We start from the raw sequence: 25,513 nt of genomic DNA, 5'->3' as shown, positions 1-25,513 counted from the left end.
ACAAGGTTTAGTTATTAACTGGACTGTGTGATCTTTGCTGAATTCTCCAGAAAGATCAAAAGCTGCCCCTCATTTTTAGTGCCTCTTCCCAATTCATCCATCAGGAAATTCTTATATTTCTTACTTTAAAAAGCATTCATTCAGAATCAATTCCATCATTTCACTGCACTCAGGTGACATTTTTATCTTTTCAAATGATATTAGGAAAATTTCCTTATCTTACCTGAAAACCTGTGTGTGAGCCAGCCATTTGATGATGAGAATAAACCAGCAAAATACAGAAGAAAAAATGGCAGGTTGATAGGGGATTTCCATAGTTTGCAACGCATTTATACAAACTTCACCCCCCCCCCAACCAATCAATTTCTCAGTTAAAGAGGATAGAATGTAAGCATGTTAAAAGAGTGCCCACATGGCTGCAATTTAGTTTTGATGTAATTTAAAAAAGGAGTAAGATTTGTAAAGTTTTAAAAGTAACTGTTTGTGATTTTTTTAGCATGTTAGAGTGTGTTAATGACTGAAATACCTGAATACCATTGACTATCAAGCTGGTTTTGTCCTTTCTTTAGAAAATCCCATTCTCAGTGTCATTGAATATTTCATTCAGGATATGGAAGAGGAAAATGAGACTGCAGTAACTGAATTTGTCCTCATCGGCTATTCTGGTCGACCAAAGACAAGGATGGGATTAATTGCTTTCCTGACAGTTGTCTACTCCATAACCATTGCAGGAAATGTTCTTATTATTTTGGGCACCATTGCTGACCCTCGACTCCACAACCCCATGTACTTTTTCCTTGGTAATCTGTCCTTCCTTGACATTGGATATTCAACAACTTCCATCCCACAGGCCATTGCAAATCTTCTGGTGGACAAACCCGCCATGTCCTTTGCAATGTGTTACTTGCAAATGAGCAGTGGTGTCTGGTTAGGTACAACTGAATGCTTCCTGTTGGCTGTTATGGCTTATGACAGGCTTATAGCCATTTCCAGCCCACTACATTACATGCTGATTATGAACAAGAGATTGTGCATTCAGTTAGCAGCTGGGACGTGGTCAAGTGCCTTTTTTTTAGGGGTTATTCCCATTTATGCCATGCCAGCTCGCTTTTGTGGGAGAAATGTGATCAATCATTTCACATGTGAACTCATAGCTGTTATGAAGCTTGTTTGCTCAGATACCTCCATGAGCCAACTGCTTATGTTCTTCACTGGATCCCTCACATTGCTTGTTCCTTTTGCCTTTATCCTTTTCTCATATTTACGCATTATTGTGGCAGTTCTGAGAATCCATTCATCAGGTGGGAGACTGAAGGCTTTTTCCACATGTGCCTCCCATTTGACTGTGGTAACCATTTTCTATGGCACTGCTATATTCTCATATATCCGACCTCAAACTAAAACCACACATGAACTGGATAAGGCAATTTCTCTCTTCTATGGAACTGTGACTCCCATGTTAAACCCGCTCATCTATACACTCAGAAATCAAGAAGTAAAAGGAGCCTTAAGAAGACTTATTGTAAGGTAAAGGAATTATTTAAAAGAATCAAACAAATGGAATCAACAATGAAAAAAACAAGCAAGTTCTGGAAAGATATAGTCCTTCAATTGAGAAATGGTTGATAAAATTATGGGACTTAGCTCAGATAACAAACTTAACATGTTTAATCAGGAAAAATCATTAAAGACTTTTATTAAGGATTGGAAACTTCTTGTGAACATTTTGCATGAAAGAGAAGATGAACATTTAGTAACTGTATTTGAAGATTGGGAAAAAATACTGTTTTATAGAAAATAAAATAGTTTGATGTCTATTTGTGTGAATACTTTGAACAACTAATTATATTTAGCTTACAGAGAATCAAAAGTCTTTTCATCTTTTACTTATAATCCCTCCTTTTACTCCCCCTTATATTTTTCCTTTCTTTTTCTTTCTTCCATCTCTCTATCCTCCTTCCTTCTCTTTGCTCCTGATTCTTTTTAGACTAATCCCCCCCTTTATTCCGGTTTATTTTAAAAAGATACTTTGTGCTGGGTATAAACTTTTTCATATCTTTTGATGAGTATCAGTAAAAATAAAATGTAAAAACAAAAACGAATACACAAGCAAGTACCTATACTCATACACAGTCAGTTTAAAAAAGTAAGGATGTAACAACTTGAAGTGAGCAACAATGTAAATTGGTAAATGACAGTAAAGAAGGCCCTTTATATTAATCCCAGTAAATTCATTTATCTTGATCTTGGGCTTATGAGCAGGATCTCTTATGCTGATTCTTAAGACCTGAGTACATTTTTCTGTTAGCATATTGGCCTTCCTCAACCTGTAGATGGCTTTCAAAGTTCAATAGCAGCACTTTCAATTGTGCCTAGATATGCCCAGTAAACCAAGGGCCATATTTAACATTGTCACTATTCTCTATGACACAGTAGCCCTTTGGAGGTTTTATGCAACTCGGTTGTGGGAAATAACAGGGTCATGCCTTCAGACCCTGAGCCGCTGTCCCTGCCCTCTAGTGTCCAACTCTTGGACTATGACTAGGGAAAGGAATTCAGCCCAAGGGTCCATATAACTCAGCATCCTGCTGTCACAGTGGCCAGCCATATGCTCATGGGAAATCCCAAAGCAGAACCTGGGCACAAGTAAATTCTCCCCTCCTGCATTTTCCAGAAACTGATATTCAGCAGCCTTCAACTATGGAGAGTCTACATGTGTACAGAGGTGTGGAGCCACAGATCCAGGGGCCATTTGCAGTTCTCAGGCTTGCTCTGTCTGGTGTTTGGGACTCTCACCATGCCACACCCCATAATGACATTTCTCTTCAAGTGCATGAATGTATTCTTCAACTGCTGGCTTTGATGGAAGAAAGAGCTATGCACGTATAAGCCTTTGATTTTTTCATGGCAGAAACGCAGCCTATAGGATAAAGGCTGTATTTTGTATGTTGTTCCCCACACTTTTTGCCTCTGAGCCCACCTGCTTTTACCTTTGCTCTCACCACCAGTAGTATGTGATCCACCCCCCAGAAAGCTGTTCAAGTAAGAATGTGAATCTTCTGGTGGACAAACCCACCATTTGCAGTGTATTACTTGCATATGAGCAGTGGTGTCTGGTTAGGTATGACTGAATGCTTCCTCTTGGCCATCGTGGTTTATGACCAGTATATAGCCATTTCCAGTCCGCTACACTACATGCAAATCATGAGCAAGAGATGTTGTATTCAGTTAGCTGCTGGAACATGGAGCAGTGGTGTATTTTTAGCGATAGTCCCAATTTATGCAATGCCAACTCACTTTTGCAGAAACAACATAATTAGCCATGTGGCATGCGAAGTGAAAGCAGTTCTGAAGCTTACCTGCCCAGATACCTCTTTGAACTAACTGCTAATGTTCTTAACTGGGATTCTCACATTTCTTGGCCCCTTTGCCTTTATCCTTTTCTCATACTTGTGCATTATAATGGTCATGCTAATACTTCATTCATCAGGTGGCAGGTAGAAGGATTTCTCAAGCTGGCTTTTCCCACCTGACTGTGGTAAGCATTTTTTTCGGGACTGCTATATTTCCATTCCTCAAACATCAAAGTAAAGACACACAAGAGCTTGATAAAACCATTTCTTTTTTCTGTGGGGTACTGACACCCATGTTAAACCCCCTCATCTACACACTCAGAAATCAGGAAGTAAAAGGAGCATTAAGAAGACGTGTGGGAAGGGAAAAGGCACCACATTGAAAGTGGATGAATGATTCTACAACTATTGAAAAATCTATTTTAGGCAGGGAGCAAGGTTTTATCTGCACCTGTTGTGTTAATATTGCTAATAAAAGATTCTTGCAAATCTAGTTGACATGTCAAAGGTAAACATTTTTAGGAATAAGTATGTCCACGTCAGCTTTCCAGGATTTCAGGCAGGGAAATTTGCAACCCTACCTGGAGTTGTTGGGCTACTTTTCATTTAAAATGTACTCAACTGCTGTGTTATGGACCACCCCCACATAAAACGCACCAGATTCCTTTCTTTTTCTTTACAATATGAGCAAGTACAGATTCAATTCTGCATTGCAAGAGAGAGTTTTTGAGGCTGCTGAATCAATGAGGCTCCTGGGACTATGTACCCAAGGGAATGCAGAATAAGGGTGTGTATTTAAAAATATAAACTAAGGAAAAAACCTGAGAGAAGGACTCTTTCCCCCCAGATATATACCTACTACCTTCTGCACTGTCCTTCTCTCTACTTAGAACATTTTGAAACTCTCCAAAGATCAGAAATTGATACTTTATTAAGGCAATCCTTTATTCCATAATGTTATAAAACCTTTTCAGACTCAGGATCCACTTTATCTCAAATATTAATTTTTCAATCAGCTTCTTATTTTTTTTTTACCTTCCATATCTGAAAGACTCCTCTGGAAGACCATCTTGTGTTTGGCTGTGACCCATAAGTGGATCATGATCCACCAGGTGAAGACCAGTGGTTAAAAAATGTCAATTCTAATTTTAGTAACAAATGCTGATGAAGGACATCAAAAATGTTTTGAAGGTCAAAGGCATTTGAAGGTATTCACTGTCTATTTTAAAAGTATATTTCTATATGTATTGAATGAGCAGCTGTCTCTTCTTAAATGAGAAAATGAACTTGAATGATGTATTCATCTTGTTAAAATTTTTGGGAAGGATAAACAAAAGAAAAGAAAAATTCAAAAACAATTAATTCACTCAGATTTATTGGATTGGGGATCCATTGTAAGCACACACAAAATGCAGTGACACAAATCGTATTTGTTTGATAACCTCCATATAAACTTAGAGTATATCTGATTGAATTCAATATGTCTTTACTTAAGATTAGACATGTTGTTGGATGCAATCCTATATGAATTTACCTTCCCAAATCGTAGTGATCTCTGATGTTAGTGGGATTGTGATTTTTTTAGCATGTTAGAGTGTGTTAATGACTGAAATACCTGAATACTATTGACTAGCAAGCTGGTTATGTCCTTTCTTTAGAAAATCCCATTCTCAGTGTCATTGAATATATCATTCAGGATATGGAAGATGAAAATGAGACAGCAGTGACTGAATTTGTCCTCATCGGCTATTCTGGTCGACCAAAGACAAGGATGGGATTAATTGCTTTTCTGACAGTTGTCTACTCCATAACCATTGCGGGAAATGTTCTTATTATTTTGGGCACCATTGCTGATCCTCGACTCCACAACCCCATGTACTTTTTCCTTGGTAATTTGTCCTTCCTTGACATTGGATATTCAACATCTTCCATCCCACAGGCCATTGCAAATCTTCTGGTGGACAAACCCACCATGTCCCTTACGATGTGTTATTTGCAAATGAACAGTGGTGTCTGGTTAGGAACGACTGAATGCTTACTGTTGGCTGTCATGGCTTATGACAGGCTTATAGCCATTTCCAGCCCACTACATTACATGTTAATCATGAACAAGAGATTGTGCATTCAGTTAGCAGCTGGGATGTGGTCAAGTGCCTTTTTTTTAGGAGTTATTCCCAATTATGCCCTGCCAGCTCGCTTTTGTGGGAGAAATGTGATCAATCATTTCACATGTGAACTCATAGCTGTTATGAAGCTTGCTTGCTCAGATACCTCCATGAGGCAACTGCTTATGTTCTTCATTGGATCCCTCACATTGCTTGCTCCCTTTGCCTTTATCCTTTTCTCATATTTATGCATTATTGTGGCAGTTCTGAGAATCCATTCATCAGATGGGAGACTGAAGGCTTTTTCCACATGTGCATCCCATTTGACTGTGGTAACCATTTTCTTTGGAACTGCTATATTTTCATATATCCGACCTCAAAGTAAAACCACAAATGAACTGGATAAGGCGATTTCTCTCTTCTATGGAACTGTGACTCCCATGTTAAACCCACTCATCTACACACTCAGAAATCAAGAAGTAAAAGGAGCCTTAAGAAGACTTATGGTAAGGTAAAGAAATTATTTAAAAGAAACAAACAAATGGAATCAACAATGGAAAAAGAAGCAAGTTATGGAAAGATATATTCCCTCTTGTTGAGGAATTGTTTCTTTTTAGATTAGGACTTTTTTTGTTCTGGTTTATTTTTTTAAAAAAAATACTTTGTGCTGGGTATAAACTTTTGTATATCTTTTTAACGAGTTTCAGTAAAATTTAAATGTAAAACAAAAACAAACCCACAAGCAAGTTCATATACTCATACACAGTCAGTTTAAAAAGTAAGGCTGTATCAAGTTAAAATGAGCAACAATGTGAATTGGTCTCCCAGGTTCAACACTCTTAACTATACCATGTTGAGTCAAAGTTTCTCCGTATAAGTTGACAATAAAGCAGGCCCTGTCTCTTAATCCCAGTAAATTCATTTATCTTGATCTTGGGCCTATGAGCAGGATCTCTTACGCTGATTCTTAAGACCTGAGTACATTTATCTGTTAGCATATTGGCCTTCCTCAACCTGTAGATGGCTTTCAGAGTTCAATAGCAGCACTTTCAATTGTGCCTAGATATGCCCAGTAAACCAAGGGCCATATTTAACATTGTCACTATTATCTATGACACAGTAGCCCTTTGGAGGTTTCATGCAACTCGGTTGTGGGAAATAACAGGGTCATGCCTTCAGACCCTGAGCCGCTGTCCCTGCCCTCTGGTGTCCAACTCTTGGACTATGACTAGGGAAAGGAACTCAGACCAAGGGTCCATATAATTCAGCATCTTGCTGTCACAGTGGCCAGCCATATGCTCATCCCCAAGCAGAACATGGGCACAAGTGTACTCTCTCCTCCTGCATTTTCTAGCAACTGGTATTCCGAAGCCTCTAACCATGGAGAATCTACATGTGTACAGAGGTGTGGAACCCCAGATCCAGGGGGTGTATGCAGTACTCATGCCTGCTCTGTCTGGTGTTCGGGACTCTCACCATGCCACACTCCTTTGCCTTTGAGAATGACCTTTCTCCTCAAGTGCATGAATGTATTCTTGAACTGCTTGCTTTGATGGAAGAAAGAGCTATGCATGTATAAGCCTTTGATTATTATTTTTCATGGCAGGAATGCAGTTTTTAGGAGAAAAGCAAGTATTTTGTATGTTGCTCCCCGCACTGTTTGCCTCTGAGCCCAACTGCTTTTACCTTTGCTCTCACCACCAGTAATATGTAACACCCCTCCCCGAAAGCTGTTCTAGTAAGAATGTGGATCTCAGACTTAAAAAGCTTCCCCACCTCATCTCCTTTACACACATTCCTCTAAATCGTGGACAGTGAGGGTGGGGGATTTGTGAGGCCATAAGGGGTAATGTGGATTTCTCTTCATGCTTGGCCACTTAGAACTGGGGCAACTGATCTTTGTAGGTTTAATGTCTCCTTGATGAATGATTTGATCATTCTTTTTCAGCTATAATTTGTCCATCCTTCCTCTTGGTTAACTTCTTAGTCAAACACTTAAATACAAGGTGTGAAAGGTTCCCTTGTCCTTGTTTCTAGCCCATCAGGCACCTCTTGTTCAATTTTGGCAATTGTCCAGTCCAAGAAGTCTGTCAGGCTTAATTGTTTAGATTTTGTTTTTGATCTGGTTAAGCGACTTGGCTCGGAGGGCTCTCGCTGCTGCTGCCACTTTTTTTATTAGCCAAAGCAATCCTCCTTCATCAAACTTAATTAAATTCTGGCATCACACTAGTAGGGAGTCCAGCAGTTACTTGTCTTTCAGCAGATTAAGGCAGAGGAACACAGCTGAATCACTCTTCCGATAGGCACACATGATAGGCTAACAGCCTCTTGAATAGCAAGGCTAATAGCCTTGGCTTGTTTCAGGGCTCTTCCCAAGGATGGTCAGTTAAGCGAGTGGGTTTGGGGATGAAAGGTTGGGGTGGTGATTTTGGAGTTGCTGAAATTCTGTTCAATATTGAAAACATCTGAACTGTGTGAGATAACTATATTTGGGGGTGTGCTGTGGGAAAGGTCAAATATAATTTTTATATAAAGATTAAGCCTTCCAATCATATGCTAGCAGCAGCAATTACAACATATCCCTGTGTCTATGATGGCACAATACATGCTTGGAGGCTTGCTATCCTCTGTCAAATCAGATCCACTTCACTGAGGGTACACGTTGCGATCGGCTCTCTGAGCACGCCCCAGTATCTGGTGCGGGCAGAGTAAGCCTGTTCCACTCTGGTTGGTCATTTTGCAGTCACTTGGACCCTAAAGCCAAGCTTGGCTTGGGGGGTGGCAGTGAAACAATATAAGCCCTGTGCAATGTTTGCTGGACCTCTTTTACCTTGCACAGTAGAACACCCACCCACCATTTCCTTTGTGCATCTGGCCTTGCTATGGACTTTGTTGGTCGCCTGTTTTGCAACGGGGGCCTGGTAGGAATTTTTCAATCTGGCAAATTGGCAGGGACATTTCATTTCCACCTACCGCATAGTAATCGCCACAACTTTGTAAGGTTTAGCGGTTAGGCATTGGATCAGCAATGTGTGGGGGAGGGGAGGTGTGCCCATCACATACCCCCCAAGGTCAAGGGCATTCCGTTAAAGGAATCCAGGAGTTGGTCTGGATCTTGTCCGAAACTCCGTGGTAGGGGCTAGGTTCATGCCAGGACCCCATGGGGACACTGGGGGTGAGCTCAAGTCGGTTGCCACTGGCGGGGCTCCCTCTGGTGATGTTTCACCCTTAACAGACTCCCTGCAATGCGAGCGGGAGTCTGATAGAGTCTTGGGATTCCAATGCCTAAGGCAATACCACTCAAATTCTGTATTTAATAAAGTTAATTGCCCCAAAACGTAAACTAAAATCCTGTGTCACTGTGTCTCATTTTGGGGGGCTACTCAAAGTGCAACTGCCTCATCTCCTAAAGTTTTCCTCCTTGCTTCCCCACAACTATTGAATAAATTGGACCTGGCAGAAATCAGCAAGAGGGAAAGCTGAAAATGATCAAATCTCAGCCAGACTTTGAAGGGGGCTTTGGTTCAGCTTGAGAAAGATATTTGAGCTGCAGAAGGCCATTTCTGATTACCACTTTCCTGAATACATTTAAAGAAGAAAATAACCTTAATATATATGACATATATATGTCATATATATATTCTTAATGTCTTGGCCGGTGGCCGGCCAAGACATTAAGAATTCAGTCTGCCACTATTTCATTTTTTAGCAAATCAATATTTGCTTTTGACAGCACAGAGGGGTCCCTGCCTGGTCAAGGATGCCACAAGGTTTCTGCAACTCAGGCCTCCTGGAGCTGGCCCATTCCTTAATCACAGTGATGGAACTCATTTAGCTCGGCACCAGTCTATCAGAGTGATGAGAAAGGCTATTCTGGCCTGTGGGCTTCCAGCGTCTGAATATGCGGCCCATTCTTTTCCATTTGGGGCTGCTATGACAGCAGTGCATTGGGATCTGTCTGCAAGCAGAATTAAAAACATGGGTCGCTGGAAGTCCCATGCTTACAGGGCGTTACATTTGGAAAACCCGTAAGTTTGGTGACTAAATCATATGTTAGCAGGAGCAATGACAACATATCCCTGTGTCTATGATGGTACAATACAAGCTTGGAGGCTTGTTATCCACTGTCACCTGCCTCCTCTCCTAAAATTTTCCTCCTTGCCTCCCCACAACTATTGAATAAATGGGACTTGGCAGAAATCAGCAAGAGGGAAAGCTGAAAATGACCAATTCTCAATCAGACTATGAAGGGGGCTTTGGTTCAGCTTGAGAGAGATATTTGAACTGCAGAAGGCCATTTCTGATGACCACTTCCCTGAATACATTTAAAGAAGAAAATAAGCTTAAGATATTTTCCCAGTCAAGCAACAACTACATTATGAAGCAATTCTTAAGTTTCTTGGAATGCTACATGTTCCCTGATGGGATTCAAAGTTAAGACCTAATTAGTGCTGTTGGGCTCCAATGGGAAAATGTCTTTCTGCAGGAAATTAACAGTTCTCTGCTTCATAGTTTCTTACTCTGACTTGGAAGAATATCAGGGTACATGATGGGACCTAACAGATGTTCAGATCTCAAAAAAGGCAAATTGGGAATACTTGAGCAGTAAATTCATGCCACTGTTATTGAGGTTCTCAGCCATTTTTTTTTAAAGAAAAATATATTCATATATTTATACTTGTATTTGTTTCAAGGCTGGGTTATAAATAATGCTGACACTAATACTCCTATTAATGATGCAAGAATTTTAGATAGGTTAAATACTGTTTGTGGAAGGATATTTTGATAAGACAAAGCATATTAACCCATCATATAAGTGTTCTGTCAAAAAAGGGGGAAAAAATCAGTCGACCCACTCCCTGTTAATTACCCGAAAGTGAAGAAGCTCCCCATAGTGTTACTTGCCTAATTCCAATTTTGTTTTCAACCATTATACTTTTGCATCAATAGGAAGGGGAGAGAAATTTAATTTTGTTTGTATTTAAATGAGAAGCTGCCTAATTAACACCTGTTGAACCAAAACACAAACCAATGTGCAACTAGCCCCCAAAATTCACATGTATCTGAATATTGTGACATAATAATAAAAAGAAAGCAAATACAAAAGAGCTCACTGAATAAAATTCTACATATGTACACATCTATAAAAAATGCTAATGAATTTTCACTGACTGAAAACAGATCACCCACTGCCAGATGATGCCGCACCCAAGGAAAGCACAACATCAAGCCTTCCAGAGACAGATCTAATCATTTTTTACTCTGATCCCCCGAAAGCCACAAACAACTGGACACTACTGCTTACGGGTGGCAATCTGGACAAGTCTGTAAAACAACCCCATAAAGAACAACATTTCAAACACCTCAAGAATGGCTGTGCTATAACTGAGACAGAGGAAGACCTGACTACAATCTGCCCTTCACAATGAAGCCAAATTGCCAATGACGAGAGTAGCCTAAATATTATTTCATGGAACATAGCGAGTTGTGCCAACAAAGTAGGGAACGAGTCATTTCATGAGTACATAATGAGTTTCGATGTGATAATGTTGCAGGAAACCTGGGCAACTGACTTATTATAAATACCGTAATAAAGAAAACAACAAAAAGTGATGTAGAAATGCAGAGACTTGAACTTAAGATAGGAAAAAATGAGTGGAGAAAATCACATCTACAGATTTGTCCATCCCTTACCCCTGTCGATATGGCCAATGGTCAGCAATGATAGTAGTTGTAGTCCACAACATCTGGAGGCCACCATGTTGGCTACCCCTACACTAGATGAACATATGGAGAATGAAAGGACCTGGCAGTATTATAACAGGAGATATACAGGTTTCTCCATCCCTGCTCAGCAGCTAGATTGTAGCCTGTTATACAAGCTGGCTGCATCTGAGGGAAATGGCAGACATTAAAACACACTCCATCAATTCAGCTGAAACCAACTGTTTGCCTCCTTTCCTTGGCTTCAATTGACAATCATTCCACCTAGGTGCATCTGAAAGAGAGGAGAGGTCCACCCAATAGCTTGGTTTTGACCAAGTGCCATTTCCCTCCTCCTTTCCTGTTTCTATGTGCAGATATTTTCCTTGGGTTGAAACCAGAGGGAGGGGAAAGGACAAAAAAGAGAGAGAAAGAAGCCCATCTGCTTAGCTGGAATCAGTAACTGCCATTTTAGCTCCTTTTCTCCAATATTTATCTCCCCTGTGCCAATTACAGTAGGTCACTATAGGACCAGTTGTGAATACAATTTAACCTTTGGTATCTGAATTTGCTCATTTTTCTCTCATCTATTGTGTCTGATTAACCTTTTTACTGATTACAATTAATGAGCCTAAGTTAATGATGTCCATTGACTTCAATGGGTCTTCTCTAAGTTGGTCTAGCATTGGATACAACTAAATACAACCAAATACAAAGGGACTAGGAAATAGGGACATAAGTGGAAAGCAAATACATTTGGGTTTTATGGTTAAGCCTACAGGCTGGTATTTTGTAATTTAACTTCTCTACAACATTTAGAAAATTGTAGTCACTTTAATCAACACCTTTTCAACTATCTATATGCTAATGCAGAAATTCTAATTGTACAACAGTGAATTTTGTATTAAGTTGGTTTGTATTGTGCATGTACATGACTTCCTTAGATTTAATCTCCAACGGTAGAATTAAACACTGTTAGGAATTACTTGCTTTGACATGAAAGAAGCTACTTTTAAAACAATAAATTTATCTTTAGCATATCAGTTATATTTTCAAGGAGCCTTTATTTCCATTTTAACACAACATATTCAGATTTCCTAGTTTCAAATGAATTCCGTACCTGAGTTGTTAAGGTTGTGATAATAACAGAAGCAATAACAGCAAGAGGAACAGAAATATTTCAATCCTCAATATGATCAAGGTATCTTTTTCATGAATCCACTTTCTTTCCCACAAGTCTTCTCAATGCCCCTATGACTTCCTGATTTCTGAGAGTGTAGATTAATGGGTTTAACATGGGAGTCATAACTCCATAGAAAATAGAAATTATCTTGTCTACATCCTTTGTGGTCTTAGTTTGGGGGCGGAGATATGAGAACATGAAGGTGCCATAGAATATGGATACTACAGTCAAGTGGGAAGCACATGTGGAGAAAGCCTTCATCCTGCCCCCTGCTGAGTGGATTCTTAGAATTGCCACAATTATGCGCAAATATGAGAAAAGGATAAAGCTAAAGGGACCGAGCAAAGTGACACTCCCAGTGAAGAACATAACCAGCTGGCTCATGGAAGTATCTGAGCAAACCAGCTTCATAACTGCTTTGACTTCACATGTCAAATAATCAATCATATTTTTCCCACAAAAGCGAGCTGGTATGGCATAAATGGGAATAACCCCTAAAAATAAGCCAATTGACCATGTCCCAGCTGCTAACTGAATGCACAATCTCTTGTTCATGATTAGCATGTAATGCAGTGGACTGGAAATGGCTATAAGTCTGTCATAAGCCATGACAGCCAACAGGAAGCATTCGGTCACTGCTAAGTAGGCACCACCACTCATTTGGAAATAACACATGGCAAAGGACGTGGTAGGTTTGTCCACCAGAAGGTTTGCAATGGACTGTGGGATGGAAGAAGATGCATAGCAAATGTCAAGGAAGGACAAATTACTGAGGAAAAAATACATGGGATTGTGAAGCCGAGGATCAGTTGTGGTCACCAAGATTATAATAAAATTTCCCACTACAGTGATAGTGTATACAACAATCAGGAAAGCAATGAGTCCCATCCTTGTCTTTGGCCGACCAGAATAGCCAATGAGAATAAACTCAGTCAATTCAGTCTCATTTTCTTCTCTCATATCCTGATTCAAATATTATCTGCAATGACGTACAAAAAAGAAAGAAAGAGAAAGGAACCTCATTATGTATTACTTGCATGGTATTTTGCTAACAGGTTTGGGAAGGTATGGCACTGTAATAATGAGAACATATTAATGATTCGTTTCAAAAATCTATTAAAGCTTCTCTTTTGTTTATTATCAGCTATTAGCAAATCTAATGAAATGATGTTGCACACTGCTTGCTTTGGAGAAATTCAAACCCTTTGACTTTTTCTGTCTTGAAGATTCTTGCACTGATCATGGGGTGGGGTGAGCCTAGAGGATCCCTTTTGGCAAGAAATAGATGAGGAAAAATGAAATAAACAATGAAATCAGAATAACTTCCCCCATGATCAATTACAAAAATAAAACTCAGAAACTTAGATTTTGAAATTATCTCTCTAATTGAGCAACTTCACTATTACACATAATTTAAGAAATTTGTGTCCTACATTTAAATACCTGTGAAACAATTTACATAAAAATCCAACTTTTTAATATTATGAAGTTTAATGCAGCAGCATTATATCCTACTGTATTTCTACAAATATGTTTCAAGATCCAATATTTTGCAGAAATATTGACTTAAAATTGAATATTTTATAGAAACTCTCCTCCTGCAAGAGAGGGGAGTGGTTGTGGTCAGGAGCCGGACTCCGCCTCAAGCAGGGGGCGTTAGCCCCCTGCCTCCCACTCACCTGGCTGGCCCACGCCCACGGGCAGGTACCCAACCAGGTGCCTGTGAGGGGGTGTGTTTAGCAGCCCAAATTGCTGCGGAACCAGCTTCTGGCCTCACTTTTCGTCATTATTTTGTCACTTTTGACATAGCTTTTTAGTGCATAACACATATGCTCACTTTCATGGATAAACCATTTAGAGAAGCAAGGGTGAAATTTTCTCCTTTCTGAATGTCAAAATCAATGCAATTGTTTCTTGAAAGCTCCTGTATTATTGGCCATCCTTCTGATTCAGCATACTGAGCAAAATACAGGGCTGCAAAAGATATAGCTAAGTAGAAAAAGCTGTAGTGCTTCTTCTCCCCCCGACCCCACACACATTATGAATTCTTCTAAGCAATACAAATGAACCAGATCAGATTGGAGGAAAAGTCAGAGTTCCAGATCAAAATTCCCCAAATGTCGTTTTAACTGCTATAAGGTGGGGTAATGACAATGAAACTAACATGGCAAAGTATATAAACAACTAATACCTTCAATTGCTTTGGTCTTTCCAAACTTCCTGAATGTACTTTGTCAACATTTGGTATTAAACTGAGATGCAGGATTCTTCAAACTGTACTGGAATTCTAGTAAGCCTTCAGTGTATCGGGTGAGAAAGTCGGACAATAAAAAGCAAGTTGTCAGTTCACTATTCAAAAAAATAAAAATATGGAATACGAAGACGGATTCATGTTGCATGAATCTCTGAAAAATAATGCACTAGAACAGCATAAGATAGCATCTTTATGTATCCAATACATGTTTCCTTTAATAAAGTCTCATTTTATTGTCTATGAAAAATTCAGGATGCTCTAGATATAGTGGAAACGTTTCAGGAGGCATAGATTGCTATTTTGTTCCCATGAAAACTTGGAACTGAAAGAAAAGTCTAAGTGTTTTAGTTAGCTTAATTAGATGGTCAATATTTTAAAACCACTTTCTCCAAAATTCCCAGTGGTGGCATAATCCCGGGAGCAGCAGTGATTCAACACTCCTAGGGAGTCCGCATAATAAGAAAAGCATAACATAGAGCATAATATACGCATAATAATAATAAAACAATTGTAATAGCCCCCTTCCAATTTAACAGGCCATAGATTATTTAAAGAATGGGGGTTAATAGAAATGCTTTTGCCTGGTGCCTAAAGACATGTAATGATGGGTCCATGTGAGTCTCTCAGGGGGGACATTCCACAGATGGGGAGCCACCACAGAAAAGGCCCATTCTTGTGTTGTCATCCTTAGAACCTCTCGAGGAGCGGGAACATAGAGAAGAGCCTCAGATGACAAGCACAGGATCTGGGTCAGTTTGTATGGGGAGAAGAGGCCCTTAAGATATTGAAGTCCTGAGCCATGTAAGACATACTACATCAGCGTTGCACTCTGAATTGGGCCCAATTATTAATTAGTCTGTGTGATCCTTGCTGCATTCTCCAGAAGGATCCATAGTTGCCCTTCATTTTTAGTGCCTCTTCCCAGTGCATCCATTAGCAAATTCTTATACTGATTAATTAAAAAAAAACATTCATTCAGGATCAATTCCATCATTTCACTGTAGTTAGATGACATTTTTATCTTTTCAAATGATACTGGGAAAATTTGCTTGCTTTGCTTTGAAAACTTGTGTGTGACCATCACTGTTTGTCTCCTTTCCTTGGTTTCAATTGACAATCATTCCACCTAGCTGCATCTGAAAGAGAGGAGAAATTTATATTTTGAATATCCATTATATTTTCAAGGAGCCTTTATTTCTATCTTAACACAACACATTCAGCTTTCCTAGTTTCAAATGTATTCAGTAGCTGTTAAGGTTGTGATAATAACGGAAGCAATAAAAGCAAGGGGCACAGAAAATATTTCAATCCTCAATATGATCAAGGTATCTTTTTCATGAATCCCCTTTCCTTCACACAAGTCTTCTCAAGGCCCCTATAACCTCCTGATTTCTGAGAGTGTAGATTAATGGGTTTAACATGGGAGTCACAGTTCCATAGAAGAGAGAAATTATCTTGTCTACATCCTTTGTGGTCTTAGTTTGGGGGCGGAGATATGAGAACATGAAGGTGCCATAGAATATGGATACTACAGTCAAGTGGGAAGCACATGTGGAGAAAGCCTTCATCCTGCCCCCTGCTGAGTGGATTCTTATGACACCATGTCCTTTGTGACGTGTTACTTGCAAATGAGCAGTGGTGTCTGCTCATGTACAACTGAATGCTTCCTGTTGCCTGTCATGCCTTATGACAGACTCATAGCCCTTTCCAGATTCACTGCATTACATGTTAATCATGAACAAGAGATTGTGCATTCAGTTAGCAGCTGGGACATAGTCAAGTGGCTTATTTTTAGGGGTTAGTGGGATCCTTAAAATATGGTCCTGGTTGCGGGAAAGCCATCAACCTGATTCCCCCCACCCTGGCATTGGTGGAGTAATATCCTCATGCCAGGGTGGCACCACGATCATCCTAGGCCTCTTGGCCAATCATTTTGAGTGTATTGGCAAAGCAATCACTGTGTTCCCACAGGGTTACATGCCTTCTGCGGGCCTTTGTCCTGCATTGTTTAAAATTTAGCATTGTATTTTCAGCCAAATTTTATCCCTGGGGTGTCTAATGAAATTGCTGTTGCACTGTCTCAATTTCAGATAGACCGCTTCAGATTATTGACACCGGAAGTGCAATGGCTGCCCAAACCTTTGTCAGACCACCTCTGGAGCCTTGGAAGCGTATCTTGATGCAGGGAGTAGTCGCTTCCTTCTCCCCCTCTACTCAGGTCCTACAAGAAAGCTTGGGCTGATTTTATAGCCTTTTGTGTGAAGACATTGGCCATTGCCTCGGGTCTTCCACCAACTACAGATCTAGGTTTGTCATTATCTCGCACATTTGTTCCAGCTGGGGTGGCCGGCCAAGACATTAAGAATTCAGTCTGCCGCTATTTCATTTTTTAGCAAATCAATATTTGCTTTTGACAGCACAGAGGGGTCCCTGCCTGGTCAAGGATGCCAGGAGGTTTCTGCAACTCAGGCCTCCTGGAGCTGGCCCATTCCTTAATCACAGTGATGGAACTCATTTAGCTAGGCACCAGTCTATCAGAGTGATGAGAAAGGCTATTCTGGCCTGTGGGCTTCCAGCGTCAGAATATGCAGCCCATTCTTTTCCAATTGGGGCTGCTACGACAGCAGTGCATTGGGATCTGTCTGCAAGCAGAATTAAAAACATGGGTCGCTGGAAGTCCCATGCTTACAGGGCGTTACATTTGGAAAACCCGTAAGTTTGGTGACTAAATCATATGTTAGCAGGAGCAATGACAACATATCCCTGTGTCTATGATGGTACAATACAAGCTTGGAGGCTTGCTATCCACTGTCACCTGCCTCCTCTCCTAAAATTTTCCTCCTTGCCTCCCCAAAACTATTGAATAAATGGGACCTGGCAGAAATCAGCAAGAGGGAAAGCTGAAAATGATCAAATCTCAATCAGACTTTGAAGGGGGCTTTGGTTCAGCTTGAGAAAGATATTTGAACTGCAGAAGGCCATTTCTGATGACCACTTCCCTGAATACATTTAAAGAAGAAAATAACCTTAATATATTTTCCCAGTCAAGCAACAACTACATTATGAAGCAATTCTTAAGTTTCTTGGAATGCTACATGTTCCCTGATGGGATTCAAAGTTAAGACCTAATTAGTGCTGTTGGGCTCCAGTGGGAAAATGTCTTTCTGCGGGAAATTAACAGTACTCTGCTTCATAGTTTCTTACTTTGACTTGGAAGAATATCAGGGTACATGATGGGACCTAACAGATGTTCAAATCTTTAAAAAGGCAAATTGGGAATACTTGAGCAGTAAACTCATGCCACTGTTATTGAGGTTCTCAACCAATTTTTTTTTTTTAGAAAAATATATATTCATAGATCTATACTTGTATTTGTTTCAAGGTTGGGTTATAAATAATGCTGACACTAATACTCCTATTAATGATGCAACAATTTTAGATAGGTGAAATACTCATTGTGGAAGGAGATTTTGATAAGACAAAGCATATTAACCCATCATATAAGTGTTTTGTCAAAAAAGAAAAAGTCAGTCGACCCATCCCCTGTTAGTTACCCGAAAGTGAATAACCTCCCCATGGTGTTACTTGCCTAATTCCAATTTTGTATCCCTCAAAATTCCCATTCATCTGAATTTTGTGACATTGGTCTCAATGCAAACAAAATGCATATATTAAACTGAGCATAAAACTACACATATTAATACAAAATGTATTACATTTGCAAAATTGCTTTCAAAAATGTGTACCTTAGTGAAAACTGCATAGAAAATGAATTTATTGGGAGAAATTTGCACTAAATGTTAATGAAAAATTGTACATATGTTTAAGGAGAAATCACTGTGTTAACGCTGACCAAAAGTCCAGAGGTAGCATGATTATCAATTTATGATTGGGTGGAAGGTTCACAGGCTATGAAGGACTTGCTCACAAATTTATTGACAGCTGTATGAATTATGATAGCTGGGAAGTAGCAAGCAGAATATAAAATGGAAGAATAGTATTAAGAGGTGTGTGATATAGCTATTAATGATAAATTAACATGTGCCATTAAGATAAAATGGGGAATATGCAGGAGAAATGATTTTGAGGAGATATGGAGGGTGTTTGTATAATTTGTACTGTTAAAACGGAAAGGGGTCAAACCATTGCAAGAGGTGTTGAAATTTTCGGAGGTTGGATAGTTATAATGGAATGGTCTCAGTGGTGGAGTTCACATTTTTATTCTTATTTATTTACGATTGTTACTTTGTCAAAATAAGAATAAGATTAATAAGAAAACAAATCCAAAAAGCTTTTTGAATAAAATTCTACATATGTACAAATCTATAAGAATAATAAAATGCTAATAAATTTTCATGGATTTATTAGAAATAATAAACAAAACAACAGAAAGTGATGTAGAAATGCAGAGACCTGAACTTAAGACAGGAAAAAAATGATAACCACATCTACAGATTTGTCCATCCCTGACCCCTGTTAATATGGTCTATGGTCAGCGATGATAGTAGTTGTGGTCCACAACATCTGGAGGCCACCATGTTGGCTACCCCTACACTAGATGAACATATGGAAAATGAAAGGATCTGGCATTATTATAACAGGAGAAACAGCGGTTTCTCTATCCCTGTTCAGCAGCTACATTGTAGCCTGTTTTACAAGCTGGCTGCATCTGAGGGAAATGGCAGACATTAAAGCACACTCCATCAATTCAGCTGAAACCAACTGTTTGTCTCCTTTCCTTGGTTTCAATTGACAATCATTCAACCTAGCTGCATCTGAAAGAGAGGAGAAATTTACCTTTAGCATATCAGTTAGATTTTCAAGGAGCCTTTATTTCCATTATACACAACACATTCAGCTTTCCTAGTTTCAAATGTATTCAGTAGCTGTTAAGGTTGTGATAATCAAACAATCAATCAATCAATCTTTATTACGGTCCAGAGACCCAACAAATCATTACAAATCAATACAAAATTCATAAAGCCTACCTCCAAGTTAACCAAGCATATTGTTCAGAATTTAGGGCTCATTTGTTCTTACAACCACCGATAAAAACTTTGCCACTGCTAACATTCCAGCATTTGTCCGGTCCTCCAGTAGGAACCTGACATAGTGGGCCTCCGTTCTTCCCGGGAAAGGTGTTATAATAATAACAGAAGCAATAACAGCAAGAGGCACAGAAATATTTCAATCCTCAATATGATCAAGGTATCTTTTTCATGAATCTACTTTCTTTCCCACAAGTCTTCTCAAGGCCCCTATAACTTCCTGATTTCTGAGAGTGTAGATTAATGGGTTTAACATGGGAGTCACACTTCCATAGAAGAGAGAAATTATCTTGTCTACATCTTTTGTGGTCTTAGTTTGGGGGCGGAGATATGAGAACATGAAGGTGCCATAGAATATGGATACTACAGTCAAGTGGGAAGCACATGTGGAGAAAGCCTTCATCCTGCCCCCTGCTGAGTGGATTCTTAGAATTGCCACAATTATGCGCAAATACGAGAAAAGGATAAAGCTAAAGGGACCGAGCAGAGTGACACTCCCTGTGAAGAACATAACCAGCTGGCTCAAGGAAGTATCTGAGCAAACCAGCTTCATAACTGCTTTGACTTCACATGTGAAATGATTCACCAAATTTTTCCCACAAAAGCGAGCTGGTATGGCATAAATAGGTATAGCCCCTAAAAATAAGCCAATTGACCATGTCCCAGCTGCTAACTGAATGCACAATGTCTTGTTCATGACTAACATGTAATGTAGTGGGCTGGAAATGGCTATAAGTCTGTCATAAGCCATGACAGCCAACAGGAAGCACTCGGTCACTGCTAAGTAGGAACCACTACTCATTTGGAAGTAACACATGGCAAAGGACATGGTGGGTTTGTCCACCAGAAGATTTGCAATGGCTTGTGGGATTGATGAAGTTGCATAGCAAATGTCAAGGAAGGACAAATTACTGAGGAAAAAATACATGGGATTGTGAAGCCGAGGATCAGTTGTGGTCACCAAGATTATAATAAAATTTCCCACTACAGTGATAGCATATACAACAATCAGGAAAGCAATGAGTCCCATCCTTGTCTTTGGCCGACCAGAATAGCCAATGAGAATAAACTCAGTCAATTCAGTCTCATTTTCTTCTCTCATCTCCCGATTCAAATATTATCTGCAATGACGTACAAAAAAGAAAGAAAGGGACCTCATTATGTATTATTGGCATGGTATTTTGCTAGAAGGTTTGGGAAAGTATGGTACTGTAATAATGAGAACTGATTACTGATTAGTTTCTATTGGTTCATTATTAGCTCTCAGCAAATCTAAGGAAATCATGTTGCACACTTGCTTTGGAGAAATTCAAACACTTTGACATTTTCTTGCACTGAGCATAGTGTGGGGTGAGCCTAGATGATCCCTTTTGGCAAGAAATAGATGAGGAAAAATGAAATCAGAATAACTTCCACTATGATCAATTACAAAAATAAAACAGAAACTTAGACTCTCTCTAATAGAGCAACTTCACTATTACACATAATTTAAGAATTTTGTGTCCTACATTCAAATAACTGTGAAACAAACATATGCTCATTTTCATGGATAAACCATTTAGAGAAGCAAGGGTGAAATGTTCTCCTTTCTGAATTTCAAAATCAATGCAATTGTTTCTTGAAAGCTCCTGTATTCTTGGCTATCCTTCTGATTCAGCATACTGAGCAAAATACAGGGCTGCAAAAGATATAGCTAAGTAGAAAAAGCTGTAGTGCTTCTTCTCCCCCCGACCCCACACACATTATGCATTCTTCTAAGCAATACAAATGAACCAGATCAGATTGGAGGAAAAGTCAGAGTTCCAGATCAAAATTCCCCAAATGCCTTTTTAACTGCTATAAGGTGGGGTAATGACAATGAAACTAACACGGCAAAGTATATAAACAACTAATACCTTTAATTGCTTTGGTCTTTCCAAACTTCCTGAATGTCCTTTGTCAGCATTTGATATTAAACTGAGATGCAGGATTCTTCAAACTGTACTGGAATTCTAGTAAGCCTTCAGTGTATCAGGTGAGAAAGTCTGAAATCATTCCAGTGGACAATAAAAAGCAAGTTGTCAGTTCAAAATAAAAGCAAGTTGTCAGTTCAAAATAAAAATATGGAATATGAAGAAGGATTCATGTTACATGAATCTCTGAAAAATAACGCACTAAAACAGCACAGGATAGCATCTTTATGTATGCAAAGCTCTAGATATAGTAGAAACTTTTCAGGAGGCATAAATTGCTATTTTGTTCCCATGAAAACTTGGAACTGAAAGAAAAGTCTAAGTATTTTAGTTAGCTCAATTACATGGGCAATATTTTAAAACCACTTTCTCCATAATTCTCAGTGGTGGCATAATCTCAGGAGCATCAGTGATTCAGCACTCCTAGGGATGCTGCATAATAAGAAAAACATAAGATATAGCATAATATACACACCCCATCATAATAAAATAATCATAATAACAGCCCCCATTTAACATTCCATAGATTATTTAAAGAATGGGGGTTAAGAGAAATGCTTTTGCCTGGTGCCTAAAGACATGTAATGATGGCTCCATGTGATTCTCTCTGAGGGAACATGCCACAGATGGGGAGCCATCACAGAAAAGGCCCATTCTTGTGTTGTCATCCTCAAAACCTCTTGAGGAGCAGAGACATAGAAAGGGCCTCAGATGACAAGCACAGGATCTGGGTCAGTTTGTATGGGGAGAAGAGGTCCTAAAGATATTGAAGTCCTGAGCCATGTAAAATATACTACATCAGCATTGCACTCTTAACTGGGCCCAGAAACTAATTGGCAGCCAGTGCAATTTGGCGTAAAGCTTAAACCATATTGTTCTAATGAGCAACCTGGCCATCAGATTTTGCACCAGCTGAAGTTTCTGAACTGAATTCAGAGGAAGACCCATTTATAACGCATTATAGTAATCCAACCTAGAGGTTTACAGAGCATAAAGCACAAATGTTAGGCTATCCTTGTCCATAGAGCTAAAGCTGATAGAAGGACCTCCATACCACCAAAGCCTCAGGTGATAGTAAAGGATCCAGGAGCAAACCCAAGCTATGTACCTGCTTTTTAAGAGCAAGTGTAACCACCTCAAGAGCAGGCAACCTCCCATCCATCTTGTCTAGAGAACCACCCACTAATAGTGTCTCTGTCTTATCTGGATTGATTTTCAGTTTATTGGTTCTCTTCCAGACACCTGTCCAGCCTATCCACTGCCCCACCTGCAGATGTAAAGGGAAAATAGAGCTGCATGTCATCAACACACTCCAAAACTCTGGATGACTCCACCCAGCAGCTTCATATGCTGCAGATATTAAGCAACATGGGCAACGGCAATGAACCATGAGGAACCCAACATTGAAGGCTCCTTGGTGCATTTTTTTTTAAAAAAATCACCTGCTGAAGATGACCATCCAAGTAGGAACAGAACCATTGGAAAGCATGGTCACCCACCCCCAATTTGGATAGCCTCTTAAAAGGAAGACAGTGTTTGATGGTACTGAAAGCCACTGATTCAAGAAGGAGTAACAGGGATACATTGCACCTGTCTCCCGACAGAGGTCAACCAGGGAGGTTTCTGTGTCAAAGCCAGGCCACATCCTAATTGAAATGGATCTAGAAAATTTGTCTCCTCCAAGAGTGCCTGGATCATGATAGAATCATAGTGTAAAGAAGGGCATGTTATCAGTTAGTGTGACTTGGAAGTTAAAAAAGAAAGGGAAGAAATTCAGGTCACAGCAGCCCTTTAGTCTAAGGCAGCCTTTCTCAACCTGTGGGTCCCCAGGTGTTGTTGGACTACAACTCCCATCACCCCTAGCTAGCAAGGCCAGAGCCCCAAAACATCTGGGGACCCACAGGTTGAGAAATGCTGGTCTAAGGGCTAATCCACACTTACCTTTTCTGTTCACCCCCTCCCCATCCAGCTGTCTGCCCACAACTGAAGGAGATTATAATATTGTGAATGAGGTGTTTCCCATTTCTTACCTGAATTGGAGTAAAACTCCAAGGAAGGATATTAGGCTTAGAAAAATTATGGTGGAGGCAAGTGTGTGAGAGAGTGAGAGAAAGGAGCATGTAAAGGGGCAACATTAACTAGGAGGATAAAGCCTCTCCTCCTCCAGGAGGGGAGGGATTGTGAGCGTGAACAGTTTCCCGTGTTATGCAGGGGGCGTTCCGGCCCCTGCCCTGCTCCATCGCTGGCACGCCACGCCTCCCAGAAGAACACCCAATCGGGTGGCAGCTTGGGGGCGTGGTTTAGCCGGTCAAATGCGGCCGCACCAGCTCTCCCTGCCATTGCACTGCCGATCTTTTCTTTTTCCAATTGGCAAATTGGCACTGGCCTTTTGTTTTTTTTCGCCTACCTCGTAGCAATCGTCACAACTTTCTCGGTATTTGGCGGTTAGGCATTGGAATAGGTTGTTGGTGTATGGAAGTGCAAGGTGTGGCCATCGCCTACCCCTTCACTTTTGGGTATTCCGTTAAAGGAATCCAGTGGTCGTGGATCCTGTCCGATGCCCTGTGCAGCTGGGGGCCATGGCACGACCTCCGGTGACATCAGGGGAGAGCTTATAGTTGTATTTGCATCAACAGGCTCCCCCTACTGGTGGTTAATCCTCATCAGACTCACCCCTCTCTGAGTGGGTGGAGTCAAAATTTGCAGTTGTCCAATGCCTAAGCCAATACCTCTCACATGCTGTAATCAATAAAGTTGTGGCCTTTTCTAGCCCATTAACCTAATATGCTGTGTCCATGTGTCTTTATTATTCCCAAGTGGGAAACGGGTCCTCGAATCACAACCACAGGTTTCAGTGCAAAGCAGTGTATGTGTACAAGTGAGCGGTGGGACCAATCCTTTGTCAGAGGATACACAATTGACATTTAATGGGATGCCCCAGGTCCTTGTCTTCCTGGCTCTTACAATGAAATAATTGCATAGTTGTTTTCTGTTTCTATTACAAAGGGAAAGGGGGGGGGGGGCGGCAGAGGGAGGATTCCCCAGCCTAATTCTCCTGCGTGACAACAAAACATCGTAGTAGAACTCACTAAGGGACATAGTGACCTGTGATACCTTTATTTAAAAAGGGGGAAATATTACAAATTGGGTGGGTGAGGAGATGGCATGTCTTCCAGAAGAGATCAAAACCTACACAGGGCATTCCTGCATATCATGCAGTGCTGAATGGAAAACATAATTGTGAGTATAGGAACTAGAAGGACCTGAGAGCATGAGAAAGCTGAGCCTAGTGTAAATGGATATTTAGTTTGCTTCAGTATGGAGTTCTGCTGCTCAGTGTTCCAGCCAGCCCATGAGCTAGGCTCTCTTGTAGAATTTGAATCTGCCCCATTTTCATCCCACACAACAGAGAGTCAGCATTGCCATCATTGAACATCTTTTTCTGTCATTGGGGTGCTTCCTGTTTTCCTTTTTGCTGTTTTTTTTTTTTTTACCTTTTTCCTATTACTACAAATCTGCCCCTAAGCATGCTGCTGCATCCTCTCCCCGCCCCCCACCGCTCAGGTAACAATCCTTATGCAGTCAAAATATCACCACCACAAGAGAGATACCACCAGGCTTGGGGGCACTCCAAAATTTGCAGAAATACAAAAGTCTTGGGAGGGGGAACCACACCCAAATGAATTCACTATTAGTATATATGATGTCAATATGTAAAGTAGCTGTGCCTGTGTGTATCTAATAGCATGAGACATGTGGAAAAGGAAGCAGATAGATTTTCCTAAGATGGAGAGGACAACACTTGTTTCATTCCTGAAGATCAGGCTGATGGACCATAGGAGCAAGGATTCCCTAGATATCTATATGTGTATATAGTTCTATTAATGTTCAATTGTTTTTCTAATTATTGCTTTT

At 40.1% G+C, this 25,513-nt stretch overlaps 3 protein-coding genes across 3 annotated transcripts; 2 read left to right on the top strand and 1 right to left on the bottom strand.

Annotated features, from left to right (window-relative positions):
- Nucleotides 1-610: 610 nt before the first annotated feature.
- LOC310663422 (olfactory receptor 13H1-like) lies at nucleotides 611-1,531 on the top strand (the record flags this gene model as incomplete). The annotated part of the gene is made up of 1 exon (XM_083411243.1): nucleotides 611-1,531. One exon carries the CDS (start codon nucleotides 611-613, stop codon nucleotides 1,529-1,531), a length of 921 nt encoding a protein of 306 aa, XP_083267369.1.
- Nucleotides 1,532-5,052: 3,521 nt separating this feature from the next.
- Nucleotides 5,053-5,973, top strand: LOC310663421 (olfactory receptor 13H1-like; the record flags this gene model as incomplete). The annotated part of the gene is made up of 1 exon (XM_083411242.1): nucleotides 5,053-5,973. The coding sequence occupies one exon, from the start codon at nucleotides 5,053-5,055 to the stop codon at nucleotides 5,971-5,973; it is 921 nt and encodes a 306-aa protein (XP_083267368.1).
- A 6,398-nt stretch (nucleotides 5,974-12,371) lies between these two features.
- On the bottom strand, nucleotides 12,372-20,748 carry LOC310662538 (olfactory receptor 2K2-like; the record flags this gene model as incomplete). The annotated part of the gene is made up of 2 exons (XM_083409474.1): nucleotides 12,372-13,307; nucleotides 19,828-20,748. The coding sequence occupies 2 exons, from the start codon at nucleotides 20,746-20,748 to the stop codon at nucleotides 12,372-12,374; spliced, it is 1,857 nt and encodes a 618-aa protein (XP_083265600.1).
- Between the last annotated feature and the right edge of the window lie 4,765 nt (nucleotides 20,749-25,513).

This window comes from Podarcis tiliguerta, assembly GCF_965153285.1.
Source record: "Podarcis tiliguerta genome assembly, chromosome: 13".
Taxonomy (NCBI): domain Eukaryota; kingdom Metazoa; phylum Chordata; class Lepidosauria; order Squamata; family Lacertidae; genus Podarcis; species Podarcis tiliguerta.
The sequence above is the reverse complement of the archived record's forward strand: the minus strand, read 5'-3'. Positions and strand labels throughout refer to the sequence as shown.